Source organism: Leuciscus leuciscus, assembly GCF_965113295.1.
Source record: "Leuciscus leuciscus genome assembly, chromosome: 17".
Taxonomy (NCBI): domain Eukaryota; kingdom Metazoa; phylum Chordata; class Actinopteri; order Cypriniformes; family Leuciscidae; genus Leuciscus; species Leuciscus leuciscus.
This window is the reverse complement of record NC_138741.1, coordinates 18,701,699-18,720,354: the sequence shown is the minus strand read 5'-3', so window position 1 is coordinate 18,720,354 and position 18,656 is coordinate 18,701,699. Positions and strand designations below refer to the sequence as shown.

General features: G+C 37.4%; 2 protein-coding genes across 3 annotated transcripts; one reads left to right on the top strand and one right to left on the bottom strand.

Moving 5' to 3' along the window:
• Positions 1–1,588: 1,588 nt before the first annotated feature.
• On the top strand, positions 1,589–6,205 carry LOC309478809 (zinc finger protein Pegasus). Of its 2 annotated transcripts, none has more exons than XM_082142563.1 (4): positions 1,589–1,954; positions 2,359–2,527; positions 4,002–4,175; positions 4,274–6,205. In XM_082142563.1, the coding sequence occupies exons 2-4, from the start codon at positions 2,395–2,397 to the stop codon at positions 5,221–5,223; spliced, it is 1,257 nt and encodes a 418-aa protein (XP_081998689.1). In that variant the 5' UTR covers positions 1,589–1,954; positions 2,359–2,394; the 3' UTR covers positions 5,224–6,205. The 2 variants fall into 2 exon arrangements, with proteins under 2 accessions (XP_081998689.1, XP_081998688.1); XM_082142562.1 differs by having other exon boundaries at positions 2,345–2,527.
• A 9,742-nt stretch (positions 6,206–15,947) lies between these two features.
• LOC309479777 (uncharacterized protein) lies at positions 15,948–18,656 on the bottom strand. Its single transcript, XM_082143965.1, has 4 exons — positions 18,292–18,656; positions 18,073–18,190; positions 16,478–16,554; positions 15,948–16,365 (listed from the first exon to the last, which is right to left on the bottom strand). Exons 1-4 carry the CDS (start codon positions 18,403–18,405, stop codon positions 16,255–16,257), a joined length of 420 nt encoding a protein of 139 aa, XP_082000091.1. The 5' UTR covers positions 18,406–18,656; the 3' UTR covers positions 15,948–16,254.

The following is an 18,656-nucleotide window of genomic DNA, read 5'->3' as shown; positions in this document are numbered from 1 at the left end:
TGCTTTGTGCATAATAAAAGAAAAAGAAAGAAAAAAATATTAAAACATACAGGCCTACCTTATTTCCCATCATGGTCATCACAACTTGACATCCTGCGCCATCTAGTGTCATAACTGTGAAATAAAGTTGGATTCAGCCCTATTTACAGAAAAGTATAGAATTAGACATATAACTGCAATGATATTCTTTTGGTAAGAAAAATTGTCTGTTTGAGATGCAGTGTCTGTGGAAAAGTCTAAAGAAAAACATTGTAGAAAATAAATAATAAAAACTAACTAACCAACTAAATTATATATATATATATATATATATATATATATATATATATATATATATATATATATATATATATATACACACACACATACTAAGGCTATATGAATAGACAGTTTGTTAAAATTTTAGCCTACGATGGGAGCAAGGCAAGTTGTTCTCTGGTCATCTGAACCATGATCACAGGGAATGAATTGCCGCATGTTACACTAGAACCCTCTCATTACAACTCTGAAGAGTGTCATAAGGATCCAAAGCTCTCGCTAACTGGTCATTTGTCACACCCTCTTCAATGGTTTTCCTACAACCCTGACACAAATGGGGCAATGCGATCTTCGGCTAACTTCCCCTCTTGTTAAATATTAAACGCTATGAAACATAAATGAGCCAATCCTGCTATTTAAAGTAATGCAATTGGCTCAAGTACTCATCAAATTGCCCATGACATTTGAATATGGAAATTATCCATGTATTTAGCTAATCTGGTAAAAGATGATGAATCATCAATGCACTTGATGCAGAACTCTAAAAGTGTTTTCTTTTTCTTTTTTCTTTAATGGATCAACACTGTTTTGCAGTACCTTTTGGATATGAATATCAATTAATATGATTAAGATGTAATTTAATAAAGTATTAAAAATGCTAAAATTGTACACACCACTTTCAGAAATATGCTTTTAATTAAAACATAAAAAGAAAATTAACAGGATGCCTAACACAAGATGGAAATAAAGAGCTAGTCATTGCTCAATGAGGGATTGAGAATGAGAGTTAAATTTAATATTTTAAATCTTTTTGAAATATTTATAATATCATACAGATTTATGTTGCTAATGACAGCATGTTTAATGTGACATCAAGTTAAACTCCATTGTAAATACTTACAAATATTTGTGCTGTTGTTTTCCACCAAAACGATGTCCTTTCGATGGCGTCAGGAACATGGCTTTTGTTATTTAAAATAAAGGAATATTAGAGCATCGGGAAGCTTGAGTATCAATTAAAACAATATTCAGAAGAAAACATGATTTGATTAGAGGAATAGAAAAGCTGAATACGTCTTAAATGTTTTAGCCTACAGTTTGTTATTTTAACATTTGTGGGCTATATAGGCTAACAACTAAAGACATGGCAAAATAGCAACACCTGCTCAATTCAAGAAATGGAAATTATGTAAGTAAATACTGTATTCGCACATTTTAGGATACTGTGTTAGGATACATTAATTTTTAAAAGTCTGGTTTGCTCTGCAAAAGTCCCGTATACTCACAGTGACACACAGGAACTACATGTTCATTTATCGGAGCGAAGTCGGAATCATTTCAGCAGCGCACCTCCTGTTTGAACTTTCACCCCTCCGTTTTCTTTTGTTTTGATGTCGCAGAGCATCATTTAGGCCACCAAACACCAGTTTTTACTGTCTGTTTACTAATGACACAGTCCTAATGGACACACTGAGTATGTTTCAAATACGTCGATCTAACTGCTGGTCAAATGTAAATCTCGTTTAAAATCAGTTTTCAACTGAATCAGTCGTGCTAACTCGTTGACGTTAGCTGTCCAGCTTCAACATGAACCTTTATTTACTCCCATTTTTCTAATATCCCCTTAAAGAACGGGTCGACAGTCAATACATTCAACAACTGAGTGTGGTTTAATTTCTCTGACGTCTTTGAGAAGGTAACTGTTGTTAATCTTTTTTCTTTCTTTTTTTTTTTTTTACAGATAACGTAAATGTTGGGAATGCTTAGCAACGTCAACGTTCACTCGCTATCATAGCAACGCATGTTACCTTGTCAACTGGATAACACAGCCAGACTAATACAACTGATTAGTACAATTGTCACAAGCTCCACTATAACTTATGAGCTTAAGATATGTCATATGTTTACCGCACCCGTTGGCCTGTGGTTGCATGTAATTGTACCTTAGAAGAATCGACTGGATTCACACTTTACATATTGCTTGTAAACTTTTTTGTTTCTGTTTAAAGTGAGTGTCATGTTAGATTATATAATTCGTTTATTAAATGTACATCTGTAAGATTTTCTGGTTGTATTTTACTCACAGCCTGTTTGGTCTAGTTTAAGACAAGAGAGGACGACGGTGTAGATCTTTCAATGGGCGAGGAGAAGCCAGAACCTCTGGATTTTGTGAAGGACTTTCAGGAGTACCTGAGTCAACAGACCCAACATGTCAACATGATATCTGGCTCTGTCATCGGAGGAAAAGACAGTGAGGATCTCCAAGGAGGTAATGCTGAGAGGGCCTTCCAGTGTGTTGTTTTAGACTTGACTAGATATGTTCCCAAAAAAGAAAATTCTGTCATTACTCACCCGTATGTCGTTTCAAAACTGTAAGACTTTCATTCATCTTCAGAACACAATTTTTGCTGAAATCTGAGAGATTTCTGTCCCTACATTGACAGTTACGCAACTGAAACTTGGCCTCTTCAAAAAGTTCGTAAAGAAATTGTAAAACTAATCACATATGAATTGAACGGGTTGATTCCAAATTTCCTGAAGAGACTCGATCGCTTTTTATTCTTCGATAAAAGATTGAATTTGGTCTTTTATTCACAGAAAAACATTTAATGTTACCAGCAAACATAAACAGAAGCTCAAACGTGCTTCGTAACACGAGAATGAACCTCATTGGGTCTGGCATGTCAAGCGAACATGTTTGAGCTTCCATTTACCACAACTGATGGGTGAGTTGATGAATGTTTATTATGTGAATAAAAGCTTAAATTTAATCTGTTCATCATATAAAGCGATCGTGTCTCTTCAGAAAATTCGGACTAAACCGCTCAATTCATATGGATTAGTTTTACAATCTCTTTATGAACTTTTTGAAGCATCAAAGTGTCAGTAGCAAAGCTTTCAATGGACGGACAGAAAGCACTTAGATTTTATTAAAAATATTTTCATTTGTGTTCTGAAGATGAACGAAATTCTTACAAGTTTGGAACGACATGAGAGTGCGTAAATAATGACAGAATTAAAAATTTTGGGTGAACTAACCCTTTAAACTGTCATTCGGTAGGTGCTAGTTTGAGACCAAATGTTTGTTTGCAGTTATTTATAAACTTTTAAAGTTATTTACTTATTTTAAGCATTTAAATATTTATTTATTATTTTTATTAAATTGTTTGTCTTCTTGTTCTAGCCACGCTGTAGGGATCTTTTTGTTGTTACACGTACATGGTTTGGAAGAGGCATAGGTTAATTTTCACAACGAGCGTGAAAGGATGACATAGGGCAGGCTAAATCTCGAATCACCTGTTTACAAAAAACGCAGAATAGAATCTGCTGACAGTTACAGAGCTTGTATTAAAACGAGAATCAACAAAGTGAAGCGGGGATGGTGTTTTTTTTTACTCAACAATTAAGACATTTTATTGAACAGATAAATTGCCATGTGTAGCTCTCTAACAGAGTTTATAGTAAAGCATTATCTATTGTGAACAATTTATTAAAATTAAAATAAATTAAAAGTTACATAATTTACCTTTAGGTTATTTTATTATAGATTAACATGTCCAACATTTTTCTCAAAATTTGGATTTATGCCTCTAATTCTTAAAAAAAAAGTGTACCTTATTTGTGGAAAGTGTAGCTGATTCTAGTGTGCTAAATGCAAAACTCTAATTTAACTTAATATATATCTTGATGTGTCCCATGTCTTGATCTTAGTTATTTTCTGTTCTTGTTTTCTTACCTTAAAGAACTTGGCCAGAATGGCCTGGAGCACCCAGCAGTGGACATGTCCTTAGAGGATAGTTCAGGGATGTTAGTGGATGGCTTTGAGAGAACATATGATGGCAAACTCAAGTGCCGCTATTGCAACTACGCCACTAGAGGCACTGCGAGGTTAATCGAACACATTCGCATCCACACAGGTAAGACTGAAACCTGATCTTTAACTTTAGTTGCACTCTTTGGTCTTTTCATCGGCTTACCAAGTACATGTTGAGATGTTCTCTATCTCTTCCTCCAGGTGAAAAACCCCATAGATGCCACTTGTGTCCTTTCGCCTCAGCGTACGAGCGCCACCTGGAGGCGCACATGCGCTCTCACACGGGTGAGAAGCCCTACAAATGTGAGCTGTGCTCTTTCCGCTGCAGCGATCGCAGTAACCTTTCTCATCACCGGCGTCGAAGACACAAACTCCTTCCCATGAAGGGCGCGCGCTCTGCTATCTCACACAGAAAAATGCTCAGTGTCCTCCAGAAGAGAGGAAACTCTCTCGGTTATGGCCGCCGGCTGCTCATCAACCTCAGCCCGCCATCCATGGTATTGCAAAAGCCCAACTCAGAGCAGCACCACTTGGGTGACTTCGGCCATGATCTGCCTCCTCACGCCCACCTCCATCAGGAGGCCTTTAACAGTCTAGGAAAGGATGCGCAAATTGGTGGAGCAATTGGAAGTGGCTCTAGGGAGGACCAGGACATGGTCTTGGACAACCCGCTGAACCAGCTTTCGACTTTGGCCGGTCAGCTTGCAAGCATCCCGTCTGAAGCCCAAGGTGCACCGGTATCTCCCGGAGCAGAATCTCTCCCCGACGAAAAACCCACATTCCTCGTCCAGCAGCCTGTGATGGCACCCGCTGCCGTCTCTGTCAGCGCGGCTCAAGCTTCTTCTCCCATCACCCCCGAGCCCAGACCGGCAGCGCACAGTGGCTGTAGCCCAGGGGTGGGACCCTGCAGCGAGAGAACCAGCACTCCCAGCGGTACCAACAGCCAGCCAGGGACGCCCACACCAGTACAGGACCCCCAGATGCTCCACCACTGCCCCCACTGTCACATATATTTCCCCGACAACATCCTCTACACCATCCACATGGGCTGCCATGGTTACGAGAACCCTTTTCAGTGTAACATATGCGGACACAGGTGCAGAAACAGCTATGACTTTGCCTGTCACTTTGCAAGAGGCCAGCACAAATAAGGACACATGGGTGTTACTTTGCCCTGTTTTACATAACAATAATACAATTATAGTATCTGGAACATTCCAAAGACAAAATTGGGTGACTCTGCTTTGTAACTATTTTATTGGAACTGTTATTGGTATGTTATGAAGAAGTCAGTAAGCCACATTTAGAGTGTACATTTTTTGGTCTTTGAAAAGGCAAGAAATGTGGATGCTAATCATCTAATCATGATGCTAATCATCTGGATGCACATCAAAAACTACCATCCCATTTTCCCAACTTTACAATCATTCAGAACACAGATTTTGCCTCAACTCTCTTTTATAAGTGCCAGAGTTCAGTAATCAGTGCCTACAGTTATTTTCTGAAAATTGACACTTTACATTTTTTGTATTATTATTATTTTTACATTTGGAATTCAGTGACATGAACGACAGTAAATGTTATGGCTATTCTTACTCTTTAGTTTAAATGTTGTAACTTGACATTGCCACATTTAATATTTCTTTCCTCTAATTTATGATAAATTATCACAAATTATTACTTGCTTATTGGTTGAGAGAGCTACATTATTTAGGCTTAACTTAGATCAACAAGGTTGAGATTGAAAATGAAAATATATATAGCACAGTAACCTGGCTGTTTAGCAGTGAGAAATAGTGTCCTGTAGGATTGTTGTTCAAATTGATCATTTTAGTGACCCGAGGTCTTCTTACTTAGCACCATAGCACATGGCTGTATACACTGGTTTTGTAAAGCAGTGTTAATGATTGTGTTTGAGCAGTGTGGGCACACTATTCTCTATTTCATTCTCTCGCCCTCATCGCTACCACCTGTGCCATGCTGTAGATGTTATTTGTAATGTTTTTGGAAATGTCTGTGGTGCTACTATTTAAACATTTCATATCTGCATAATGAACTAAATTATCAGAAAAGTATTGAATAACATGTTTTGGTGGATTTGATGTTGAATGTCAATAAACCTGACTTATGCGACGTGTGCTTCAATGATTGTTTGTTCTGTCATTTCATTCTCAAAACCAAAAAGGTAGGCCTTGCATTTCTGTCTGGTCCACATCTGGTAAGTTGCCTAAATATCTTCCTGCTAATAAACCTTGAAAAGTCTCTTGACTCTTAGATCCACCAGAAAATGTGAAGAAATTATTTAATCATAGATTAAATCTCATTTAAAACTATGTGTATAAAGAAAAACTAATTATAAAAACCTGTCTACAATGTATACAGTAAGGATGAAACAAGGTTATTGTTCACATCTCAGTTCTGTGAATTATGACTGATTAGCTGAACGGTCCATTACATTGTCTTCAGCCACCTGTATAATTTGAGTTAATACCTGTAAAATTAGAATGTCCATGTCATCATTGGTTTCAATTTCCTAGTTCTTCACTGGAAAGATATGACACATTGGAACACCCACTGTAATACTGCACCATTCCATCTAAGAACAAATCATTTAGAAGGTCAAACTCAAGTTTAAACTCAATGTGCAAGTCAGCAACAGGATATGGAGCCTGGGGCTTATTTAAATATCACAATTTACCTTTTCGCTGATATTTTTGCTGTAGAAGATGCTCCGTAAATTAGTTTTCACCAATGAACATGCTTGATCCACATTTTTCATGACAATGACCAGGGGCAATGCTGCAAAATCAGGTTTAGTTAGACAAAAATAGTTAGACAAGCTTAAGCCTTGTCTGTGAAACTTGGGGATAAAGTTTCATATTAATATGCTTTCTAAAATGAAATTTCATTCATTTAAAATGTTTCCACGGTGCCTTTTTTGTCTTGTACAGTTTTAACATTTACTATAAATGTGCTTAAGATGATTAAATTACCTCCAAGGAAATGCAACATCTTAAATGCTCGAGCAATAGGCTGTTAAATGCATATGGGCTATAATGTAATTGTCTCTAAACTGCTAAAGCTGGTTTTATTTCAAGATGATGTTTGAATGAATGTATTATCACTGGTAAATTTGCTTTTGATGTAAGTCTTTAGACTGTTGATGAAAGAGTAACCAAAGTCTTAGACTTTTGACTTTCTAACAAATATCTCAACTTTTTTTCCCAAAACACTTTCATCCGTGAGTTGTTGTTCCACTTTTTTTTATCCAGTTGAACTGTTATGATTCAACAAACCAATGACAGTGTCAAATATTCAACAACAAAACAATTTATTCAGTAAGAAGATAGTGTAGTCTATTTTCTTATTTACGTGCCAGCAGTTTCAGGCCAGCAGATTCAGACCAGAATTTGGCTCTGCAGAACCAAATGTGACAGCTTTATATTACAGTTAAGACTTTCTGGGGGAATAAAGTAGAGTCAGAGCAACCACAAAGCAGATTCAGTAAATTAAATTGCACATGATCCACATCATTGTAAAGGCCCACAGTGCAAGATTGGTTAACATAAATATCACAAAATGAGGAAGTCTCTGAACTTTGGGGGTCAAATGAGCAAATGAGGTTTACGGAATTTAGCTAACCAAAGTCTATTGAAAATTATAAATAAGCAATGATGCAAATAACTAATTTAAAACACTGCATTTATGAAATTATAAGCTATAATAAATTAGGCCAAAATGAAACACAGATTATAGAAATAGAAATAATTAAAAACATAATGTAAGAAATAAATTGCAGCCTCTGGCATCAAGTTGTTGCTGGTAGTAATTTGCAGAAACAAATTTGTACTGAAAAAAGTTTTTTTTTTTTTTTTTACATTTTTCTGTTGTTTTTTATATTGAACATATTTTCTACCCCCTAAATCTATCAGAAAGTTGAAACCCATTTGTAACTTTACATTTGAACTAAAACACAATTTAAGTCACTTTCCTCATTCATCAAACAGACTCCATGCACATTTTGTTTTGCTTTGTAAAATGTTTAACTGTAATTTCTTCATCCACCACTTGATTTAGAGCAGTGGTTCTCAAACTTTTTGGTCAGCTTGAGATACGGTCTGCTGAAGAGGTGCTTATATATGGCGAGGATCTATGTCGGGCTTGTTCAGACGGTGTGAAGTCAACAGTCTGAAGAAGAAATTCAGAGGAATTGGCATTAAATCCAATTGTAAAATAGTAATTTTACCTCTTTCAATAACCGAAAGTGATATCAAAGAAGAAAGGGTCTTGTTGCCATTTTGTAACACGCGTTGTGGCCTATTGGACAATGCTGTTAAAATCCTGTTCTTGTAATGGAAATATTATATCCACAAATCCTTTTGCTCTGAGTTAAATAATTTAACTGATTCCTTGTCTAAATTACAAACAAACTATCATGTTTAGTTAGTATTCATTTAATTTTCATTGACTTTTAGTTTGTTTCTCTTCAGTTTCCTGTTTCCTTTGTTCTAGTTTCCAGCCACTATCAGTTGTCATAGATATTAATTTAAAGGGGTGGTTGATTATAATTTCACTTTTCTAACTTTAGTTAGTGTGTAATGTTGCTGTTTGCGCATAAACAACATCTGCAAAGTTACAACGCTTAAAGTTCAAAGCAAAGGAAGATATTTGCTTTTAAAGGGTCATGAAACCCTAAACCAAATTTTCTGAGATTTTAACTGAGGTATGTGTGTTGTAGAGTTCTCAACGGGCCTGAAAATTACAACCCAACCCGACCCGACCCGACCCGGCCCGTGGCTTTTAAAGCCCGGACCCGATGTAACCCGACACATCAACATGAATTATCTGGCCGAACCCGGCCCGACGCCCGACGCCGCGTCAGAATTTTTTTTTCTCATACACGTATTATCATGACCAGCAGACGCGAATTCAAATCAACCTTTAATGTTCCCGCCTTTTAACAATACAAACAACTGAAACAATAAACTTTAAATAGGCTGTACTAGCGACAGTGAATTCACCCAAGCGGGAAGGAAGTCGACCGGAAGTTGAAGCCGGCCGCGTGCCACCATCTTGTAGCAGAACTTCACCTGCTGTTAGCATCCCATTGACTCCCATTCATTTTGGCGTCACTTTGACAGCGAATAACTTTACATCTGAGGCGTTTGAAGACTCCATTTGTCCATTATTTATTTCTAAAGAAACACGACAATGTATAAAATGCTCCATTACCTTCTAGCTTACGTTATGGCCCAGTAAAAACAGTTTTTGTAAAAGTAGGCTAACGATTGCGTCATAACCACACGACTCTCTGTCGCACAGTAGAGAGATTACCGTATTGACGGGAGGAGAAGCTCGCGGGCAATCGGGGAGACGTGGAGGCAAAATGACAAAATAATTAATCAGAATACCTAGCAAAAGTTTCTCCTGCTCGTAGCTCATGGACAGCTCCTACTCACGGTCTCCGTCTCTGCAAGATTCGGAAGGGAATGATTCAGATTTCTCATGCCACTAGAAGACAGACGGGTTGCTCACGTCACATCTGCGTCGTCAAGCTCGGTTTGAGTCTGCGCGTCAGGAACGGAAGTCCTAAAAAATCGCTGAAAATGGGCTTCACTTGCCTCAATTGAGTTCCAATGAGATGACTCTGTCCATTTCTTATACTGTCTATGGAATTCACCTGCGGCAAGTTTACTTTCCACCAACTCCATCTTCTTCTCCAGGCTAAAGGCGTGGCAGCGGCGTCAGGTCTGCCCCCGCCCCTCTCCATGATGCGCGTTGCACGCAGCAGCGCCAGACTTTCTTTACGGTGAACAGCAGCGATGATTAATAAATGTTTTGTTTTTTTTACTGAGCGGAAAAGATTAAGCCCGAGGTCCGACCCGACCCGAGTCATTTGCTTATATTTTTGACCCGAACCCGCGGGTCCCGTCGGCCCAGATAGCATGTATAATCGGCCCGAGCTCGGCTGCCCCGCGGCGCCTGCGGCTCAGACTCGGCATCGGCGTGTGTTAACCGGGCCGATTGTGGCCCGCAGCTCGCTCTGGCACATGCATTTTTGTTACGGCTGTAAAGCACTGGGCCGATTCATGTTCACCGTAACTGGTCGGCTCTGCTGTATGATCTGGACCACTTCTGGAAATGACTCGGCTTAGGTTAAATCAAGGATGGTTTTAATGTAGCAATAATTAACATAAAAATTATTTATCTTAGTATGTTATACTCGTCGAATGTCGTTGTCCAAAACAAAATATATGCGGTAAATAATAATAATAATAGAGTCATTTTGCACAGAGCAATTTTTAATATTTATAACCATAGCAAAAATATTTAGTTGTCATGAAGATTCTTTACGTGTATTTTAAAAATGCATGGGCGCTCGACATCACTCGCACAGTCACGGTGATTGCAGTCGCGCATCCAGTGACTGACTGAGGTCAAGCCAGCCTCCACCTCGAAATGAGCGGTCAAACTAGCCGCCCCTATATTTCGTGTTGCGCGTATACACTAGCTATTACGGTAAGACCGTCAACCTGTCATCTGAACTGAAAACACTGATCTTCCGACGAAGGCTATTTCACATTCAGCTATTCTGTCTGTCTGTCTGTCTGTCTGTCTGTCTGTCTGTCTGTCTGTCTATCTATCACTATAATTATCTATCTATCTATCTATCTATCTATCTATCTATCTATCTATCTATCTATCACTATAATTATCTATCTATCTATCTATCTTTAAAATTATCTATCTGTATATCACTATAATTATTTACCTATTTATCGATTTATTTCTATAATCTATCTATCTATCTATCTATCGCTATAATTATTTATCTATCTATCTATCTATCTATCTATCTATCTATCTATCTATCTATCTATCTATCTATCTATCTATCTATCTATCTATCTATCTATCTATCTATCTATCTATCTATCTATCGCTATAATTATTTATCTATCTATCTATCTATCTATCTATCTATCTTTATACTGTAATTATATATATATATATACACCCCAAAACTCATATATTACCTGGTGTGTCCATACATTCAGAAAATCATAAAAATAAAAGTCCTAGCTTCCACAGACCAATTCCACCTCAGCTGGAGAGTACATCTTCTCAAGGTGTCAACTACAATGTTTTGGGACATTCTGAAGTTGATTTACAAAATAAGAGCCCCCCCAAACCTCATATATATGCTGTTTTGTCCATACATTCAGAAAATCATAAAAATTAAAGTCCTAGCTTCCACAGACCAATTCCACCTCAGCTGGAGAGTACACCTTCTCAAGGTGTCAGCTACAATGTTTCGGGACATTCTGATGTTGTTTTACAAAATAAGAGCCACCCGAAACTCATATATTACCTGTTTTGTCCATACATTCAGAAAATCATAAAAATAAAAGTCCTAGCTTCCACAGACCAGTTCCACCTCAGCTGGAGAGTACACCTTCTCAAGGTGTCAACTACAATGTTTCAGGACATTCTGATGTTGTTTTACAAAATAAGAGCCCCCCAAAACTCATCTATTAACTGCTGTGTCCATCCATTCAGAAAATCATAAAAATAAAAGTCCTAGCTTCCACAGACCAATTCCACCTCAGCTGGAGAGTACATCTTCTCAAGGTGTCAACTACAATGTTTCAGGACATTCTGATGTTGTGTTACAAAATAAGAGCCCCCCAAAACTCATCTATTAACTGCTGTGTCCATCCATTCAGAAAATCATAAAAATAAAAGTCCTAGCTTCCACAGACCAATTCCACCTCAGCTGGAGAGTACATCTTCTCAAGGTGTCAACTACAATGTTTCAGGACATTCTGATGTTGTTTTACAAAATAAGAGCCACCCGAAACTCATATATTAACAGTTTTGTCCATACATTCAGAAAATCATAAAAATAAAAGTCCTAGCTTCCACAGACCAATTCCACCTCAGCTGGAGAGTACATCTTCTCAAGGTGTCAACTACAATGTTTCAGGACATTCTGATGTTGTTTTACAAAATAAGAGCCCCCCAAATCTCATATATATTACCTGGTGTGTCCATCCATTCAGAAAATCATAAAAATAAAAGTCCTAGCTTCCACAGACCAATTCCACCTCAGCTGGAGAGTACACCTTCTCAAGGTGTCAGCTACAATGTTTTGGGACATTCTGATGTTGTTTTCCAAAATAAGAGCCACCCCAAATCTCATATATTACCTGGTGTGTCCATACATTTAAAAAAATCATAAAAATAAAAGTCCTAGCTTCCACAGACCAATTCCACCTCAGCTGGAGAGTACACCTTCTCAAGGTGTCAACTACAATGTTTCAGGACATTCTGATGTTGTTTTACAAAATAAGAGCCCCCCAAAACTCATCTATTAACTGCTGTGTCCATCCATTCAGAAAATCATAAAAATAAAAGTCCTAGCTTCCACAGACCAATTCCACCTCAGCTGGAGAGTACATCTTCTCAAGGTGTCAACTACAATGTTTCAGGACATTCTGATGTTGTTTTCCAAAATAAGAGCCACCCGAAACTCATATATTAACAGTTTTGTCCATACATTCAGAAAATCATAAAAATAAAAGTCCTAGCTTCCACAGACCAATTCCACCTCAGCTGGAGAGTACATCTTCTCAAGGTGTCAACTACAATGTTTCAGGACATTCTGATGTTGTTTTACAAAATAAGAGCCCCCCAAATCTCATATATTACCTGGTGTGTCCATCCATTCAGAAAATCATAAAAATAAAAGTCCTAGCTTCCACAGACCAATTCCACCTCAGCTGGAGAGTACACCTTCTCAAGGTGTCAGCTACAATGTTTTGGGACATTCTGATGTTGTTTTACAAAATAAGAGCCACCCGAAACTCATATATTACCTGTTTTGTCCATACATTCAGAAAATCATAAAAATAAAAGTCCTAGCTTCCACAGACCAGTTCCACCTCAGCTGGAGAGTACACCTTCTCAAGGTGTCAGCTACAATGTTTCAGGACATTCTGATGTTGTTTTCCAAAATAAGAGCCACCCAAACCTCATATATATGCTGTTTTGTCCATACATTCAGAAAATCATAAAAATAAAAGTCCTAGCTTCCACAGACCAATTCCACCTCAGCTGTAGAGTACACCTTCTCAAGGTGTCAACTACAATGTTTCAGGACATTCTGATGTTGTTTTACAAAATAAGAGCCCCCCCAAATCTCATATATTACCTGGTGTGTCCATACATTCAGAAAATCATAAAAATAAAAGTCCTAGCTTCCACAGACCAATTCCACCTCAGCTGGAGAGTACATCTTCTCAAGGTGTCAACTACAATGTTTCAGGACATTCTGATGTTGTTTTACAAAATAAGAGCCCCCCCAAACCTCATATATGCTGTTTTGTCCATACATTCAGAAAATCATAAAAATAAAAGTCCTAGCTTCCACAGACCAATTCCACCTCAGCTGGAGAGTACACCTTCTCAAGGTGTCAGCTACAATGTTTCGGGACATTCTGATGTTGTTTTCCAAAATAAGAGCCACCCGAAACTCATATATTACCTGTTTTGTCCATACATTCAGAAAATCATAAAAATAAAAGTCCTAGCTTCCACAGACCAGTTCCACCTCAGCTGGAGAGTACACCTTCTCAAGGTGTCAACTACAATGTTTCAGGACATTCTGATGTTGTTTTCCAAAATAAGAGCCACCCGAAACTCATATATTAACAGTTTTGTCCATATATTCAGAAAATCATAAAAATAAAAGTCCTAGCTTCCACAGACCAATTCCACCTCAGCTGGAGAGTACACCTTCTCAAGGTGTCAACTACAATGTTTCAGGACATTCTGATGTTGTTTTACAAAATAAGAGCCCCCCAAACCTCATATATATGCTGTTTTGTCCATACATTCAAAAATCATAAAAATAAAAGTCCTAGCTTCCACAGACCAATTCCACCTCAGCTGGAGAGTACACCTTCTCAAGGTGTCAACTACAATGTTTCAGGACATTCTGATGTTGTTTTACAAAATAAGAGCCACCCCAAATCTCATATATTACCTGGTGTGTCCATACATTCAGAAAATCATAAAAATAAAAGTCCTAGCTTCCACAGACCAATTCCACCTCAGCTGGAGAGTACACCTTCTCAAGGTGTCAACTACAATGTTTCGGGACATTCTGATGTTGTTTTCCAAATTAAGAGCCACCCGAAACTCATATATTAACAGTTTTGTCCATACATTCAGAAAATCATAAAAATAAAAGTCCTAGCTTCTACAGACCAATTCCACCTCAGCTGGAGAGTACACCTTCTCAAGGTGTCAACTACAATGTTTCAGGTCATTCTGATGTTGTTTTACAAAATAAGAGCCACCCCAAATCTCATATATTACCTGGTGTGTCCATACATTCAAAAAATCATAAAAATAAAAGTCCTAGCTTCCACAGACCAATTCCACCTCAGCTGGAGAGTACACCTTCTCAAGGTGTCAACTACAATGTTTCAGGACATTCTGATGTTGTTTTCCAAAATAAGAGCCACCCAAACCTCATATATATGCTGTTTTGTCCATACATTCAAAAAATCATAAAAATAAAAGTCCTAGCTTCCACAGACCAATTCCACCTCAGCTGGAGAGTACATCTTCTCAAGGTGTCAACTACAATGTTTCAGGACATTCTGATGTTGTTTTACAAAATAAGAGCCCCCCAAATCTCATATATTACCTGGTGTGTCCATCCATTCAGAAAATCATAAAAATAAAAGTCCTAGCTTCCACAGACCAATTCCACCTCAGCTAGAGAGTACACCTTCTCAAGGTGTCAGCTACAATGTTTTGGGACATTCTGATGTTGTTTTCCAAAATAAGAGCCACCCGAAACTCATATATTACCTGTTTTGTCCATACATTCAGAAAATCATAAAAATAAAAGTCCTAGCTTCCACAGACCAGTTCCACCTCAGCTGGAGAGTACACTTTTTCAAGGTGTCAGCTACAATGTTTCAGGACATTCTGATGTTGTTTTCCAAAATAAGAGCCACCCAAACCTCATATATATGCTGTTTTGTCCATACATTCAAAAAATCATAAAAATAAAAGTCCTAGCTTCCACAGACCAATTCCACCTCAGCTGGAGAGTACATCTTCTCAAGGTGTCAACTACAATGTTTCAGGACATTCTGATGTTGTTTTACAAAATAAGAGCCCCCCAAATCTCATATATTACCTGGTGTGTCCATCCATTCAGAAAATCATAAAAATAAAAGTCCCAGCTTCCACAGACCAATTCCACCTCAGCTGGAGAGTACACCTTCTCAAGGTGTCAACTACAATGTTTCAGGACATTCTGATGTTGTTTTACAAAATAAGAGCCCCCCAAACCTCATATATATGCTGTTTTGTCCATACATTCAAAAATCATAAAAATAAAAGTCCTAGCTTCCACAGACCAATTCCACCTCAGCTGGAGAGTACATCTTCTCAAGGTGTCAACTACAATGTTTCAGGACATTCTGATGTTGTTTTACAAAATAAGAGCCCCCCCAAATCTCATGTATTACCTGGTGTGTCCATCCATTCAGAAAATCATAAAAATAAAAGTCCTAGCTTCCACAGACCAATTCCACCTCAGCTGGAGAGTACACCTTCTCAAGGTGTCAACTACAATGTTTCAGGACATTCTGATGTTGTTTTACAAAATAAGAGCCACCCCAAATCTCATATATTACCTGGTGTGTCCATACATTAAAAAAATCATAAAAATAAAAGTCCTAGCTTCCACAGACCAATTCCACCTCAGCTGGAGAGTACACCTTCTCAAGGTGTCAACTACAATGTTTTAGGCCATTCTGATGTTGTTTTACAAAATAAGAGCCCCCCAAAACTCAAACATTTGCTGTTTTGTCTACAGACAAATTTCACCTCAGATGGAGAGGACACAATCTCACAGTGTCACTAACAAAAGTACAAGATATTCTGTTATTGAATTTCAAATTTACATTTTTTATTTAATTGTTATTTACAAAATATTTACAACTCTTAACACTTTTTTATAGTGAATATGTGAACACTTTTTTAAATGAACAGAATGTAATTAGCTATTTTATTTAAAAAAAAACAAAAAGACAATAGCATAATATAAATAAAAAGATAAATAACATAAATTTAGTAATTCTGTTAACTCGACTGATTTAACAGCACAAAATGCAGTCCCAATTATTGACTCTGGCCCATTTCAGCTTCTTCTGAGTCATGCCCAGGCACTTCTCGTGGTACCATCTCTTGCAGCGGTCACACTGGATCTAAAATAAGTTAGAAATATCACAGAACTGCTACATACACAGATCCACGTTTTAATTTGCTACTCCTTTTTACTTTCCAATTCTCCTTTTACAAGTGAACCAAAAAACTTACCCACTTTGTCACACGTTGCCTACTTCCAATTGGCTCTTTCTGTGCGCACATGGAACAGTGATTGGTCTCATCAAACACTAAAGTATTATAAATAAATAAATGGGTAACACAAATTTAATGTTTAATGTCCATGTCCCTTTTTAAAGGAACCATCTTACAATATCAACATTACATACATCGAAGACTGCATTTATATATAACCAGCAAGATATTTAGGTACTATTAATTACTAAATGTTGCTTTTAAAACAAGTTTCAAAATACTGAAAATACAAATGTTTGTAACTTGTGTCAAGAAATTATTGTTACTATTATAAACTGTCCATTTATACCCCTTTCATTTTTGTGAAACTATTTATGTCACAGTATATCTATTGTGTTGCTGTTTACCGGTATGTCTAATTTTATGTATTGCATGTATTATGTCTCATTGCTTGCAATATTTCCATGCCTTAATCCTCTGCATAGTCATCTGGAATCTTTTTTTGTTATTTGCCAGGCTTGTTAACTTGAATTACTGGCATGTATTACACGTGATCAATTTTCCTTTTGCCTGCATCAGAATGTCATCTTTATTTGTAATTTCAGTTGATCCCCTCTGTGTTTATGATTGCATGTGCTGCATTAGAAGCCATTGCCAACAAACTATAAACACCCTCCCTGTGGCATCAGTATTTGTCATGGTTTGGGTTTTGTTTCTTGTTCCTGGTTCTTGTCTGTCATGTGATTCCCTGTTCTAGTCATGTGATCTTGCCTTGTGTTCCCCTGTCTGTTGTGTCATGTTGTCATTGGTTGATTGTTTAAATGTTCACAGGTGTCCCTTGTCTCGTCATTAGTCCAGTATGTATTTAAGCCCTGTGTCTAGTTCAGTCTTTGTGAGTTCTTGATGTTGTTAAGTGGATGTTGGGAGTCCTGTCCCCGAGTCCTGTCCCCGAGTCCTGTCCCCGAGTCCTGTCCCCGAGTCCTGTCCCCGAGTCCTGTCCCCGAGTCCTGTCCCCGAGTCCTGTCCCTTTCAAACGAATCGTAACAGTATTACTGTATTACTGTTTTTTTTTTTTGTCATTTTAAATTCTACATAATGCTGTTAAATAATGACACTCTATGGTGAAAAAGTAAAATATATAAAATATAAAATATTTTTGGTTACTGTCCAAATTTTTACAGCTTTTTGTAGTAACCATTTTATAACAGCTGTAAGCTGCTCTGTGTTGTAGCTCACCATAAGTTACTGGCCACCATGGCTTCACAGGTTGTATTCTGTCTGTCTTAGCTAATACTACTCTGCCAACCCTACATTTTGTGGTAGCTTTAATGTAATAAAATACAACCTGGCTGTGAGTGTTGACCGTCTGAAGACATCTTAACTAGTGTGAATTCTTTCTTTGAATTGTGAATTATTGTTATTGAATTATTGGTATAACCATCTATTTCCCTCTGAAGCTGCATTAACAGATAGTTTTATTAAAAAAAAAAAAAATGTTTTTTACATTACAGACTTCTGCATTGTGCATTTGAATTCTGACTAGAGTCTAAACTGTTAAGCTGCATTTTGTTTTGTATCCCTCCACACAAAAGACAAACTCTTGCTTTACAAACCTGATTCTTTCAATATCTGCAGAGCCATCTTTTTCCGCTCTTGTGCCATTTCCTTTTTGGATGTTCCAAAATGAAAAACTGGAACAGCTGGAAATGCCCTCACTACTGCCCTTGCCATCTAAACAAATAATAATATTTACAAACATTGTGTGGACTTATTGTATCAACTTAATTTATGTTAGAAAAAAAAAGAGATAGATATTACAAAACTTCACATACCAAGGTGACAATGACCCCACAGCTACTGGCATCCTGTTGGACTGGATGTGCCAGAACTCCTCCTTTCCATTTTATGTCCACCCACTCCGTTATTCCATGGCACGTTTTCCTCATCTGTAGGTACTCACTGTATGTGATGTATTACGGGAATATGTATTAATTAGAAATAGATTACAAAAAGCGTTGCTTTCAAATGATAGGTAAATTCTAAACTTATAATTCTTCTAATCGTAAAAGTCTGAGTACACCCAAATAATTCTCTTAAACTCTTAATTTAATTAAGTTCATACTAAACCAAATTACAAGGTATGGCATGTAAATAAATCCATTACTTTAATGTAATTCAAAGTCTTTACAGCATTTGT

Excerpts from the sequence above, each read along its gene's own strand:
- LOC309478809 (XM_082142563.1), top strand. The coding sequence starts at position 2,395 with ATGGGCGAGGAGAAGCCAGAACCTCTGGATTTTGTGAAGGACTTTCAG. Across the intron at positions 2,528-4,001 it reads CAGTGAGGATCTCCAAGGAG|AACTTGGCCAGAATGGCCTG; the intron begins GTAATGCTGAGA and ends CTTACCTTAAAG. Across the intron at positions 4,176-4,273 it reads ACACATTCGCATCCACACAG|GTGAAAAACCCCATAGATGC; the intron begins GTAAGACTGAAA and ends CTCTTCCTCCAG.
- LOC309479777 (XM_082143965.1), bottom strand. The coding sequence starts at position 18,405 with ATGAGGAAAACGTGCCATGGAATAACGGAGTGGGTGGACATAAAATGG. Across the intron at positions 16,555-18,072 it reads GCAGATATTGAAAGAATCAG|TGTTTGATGAGACCAATCAC; the intron begins GTTTGTAAAGCA and ends ATAATACTTTAG. Across the intron at positions 16,366-16,477 it reads GGCAACGTGTGACAAAGTGG|ATCCAGTGTGACCGCTGCAA; the intron begins GTAAGTTTTTTG and ends AACTTATTTTAG.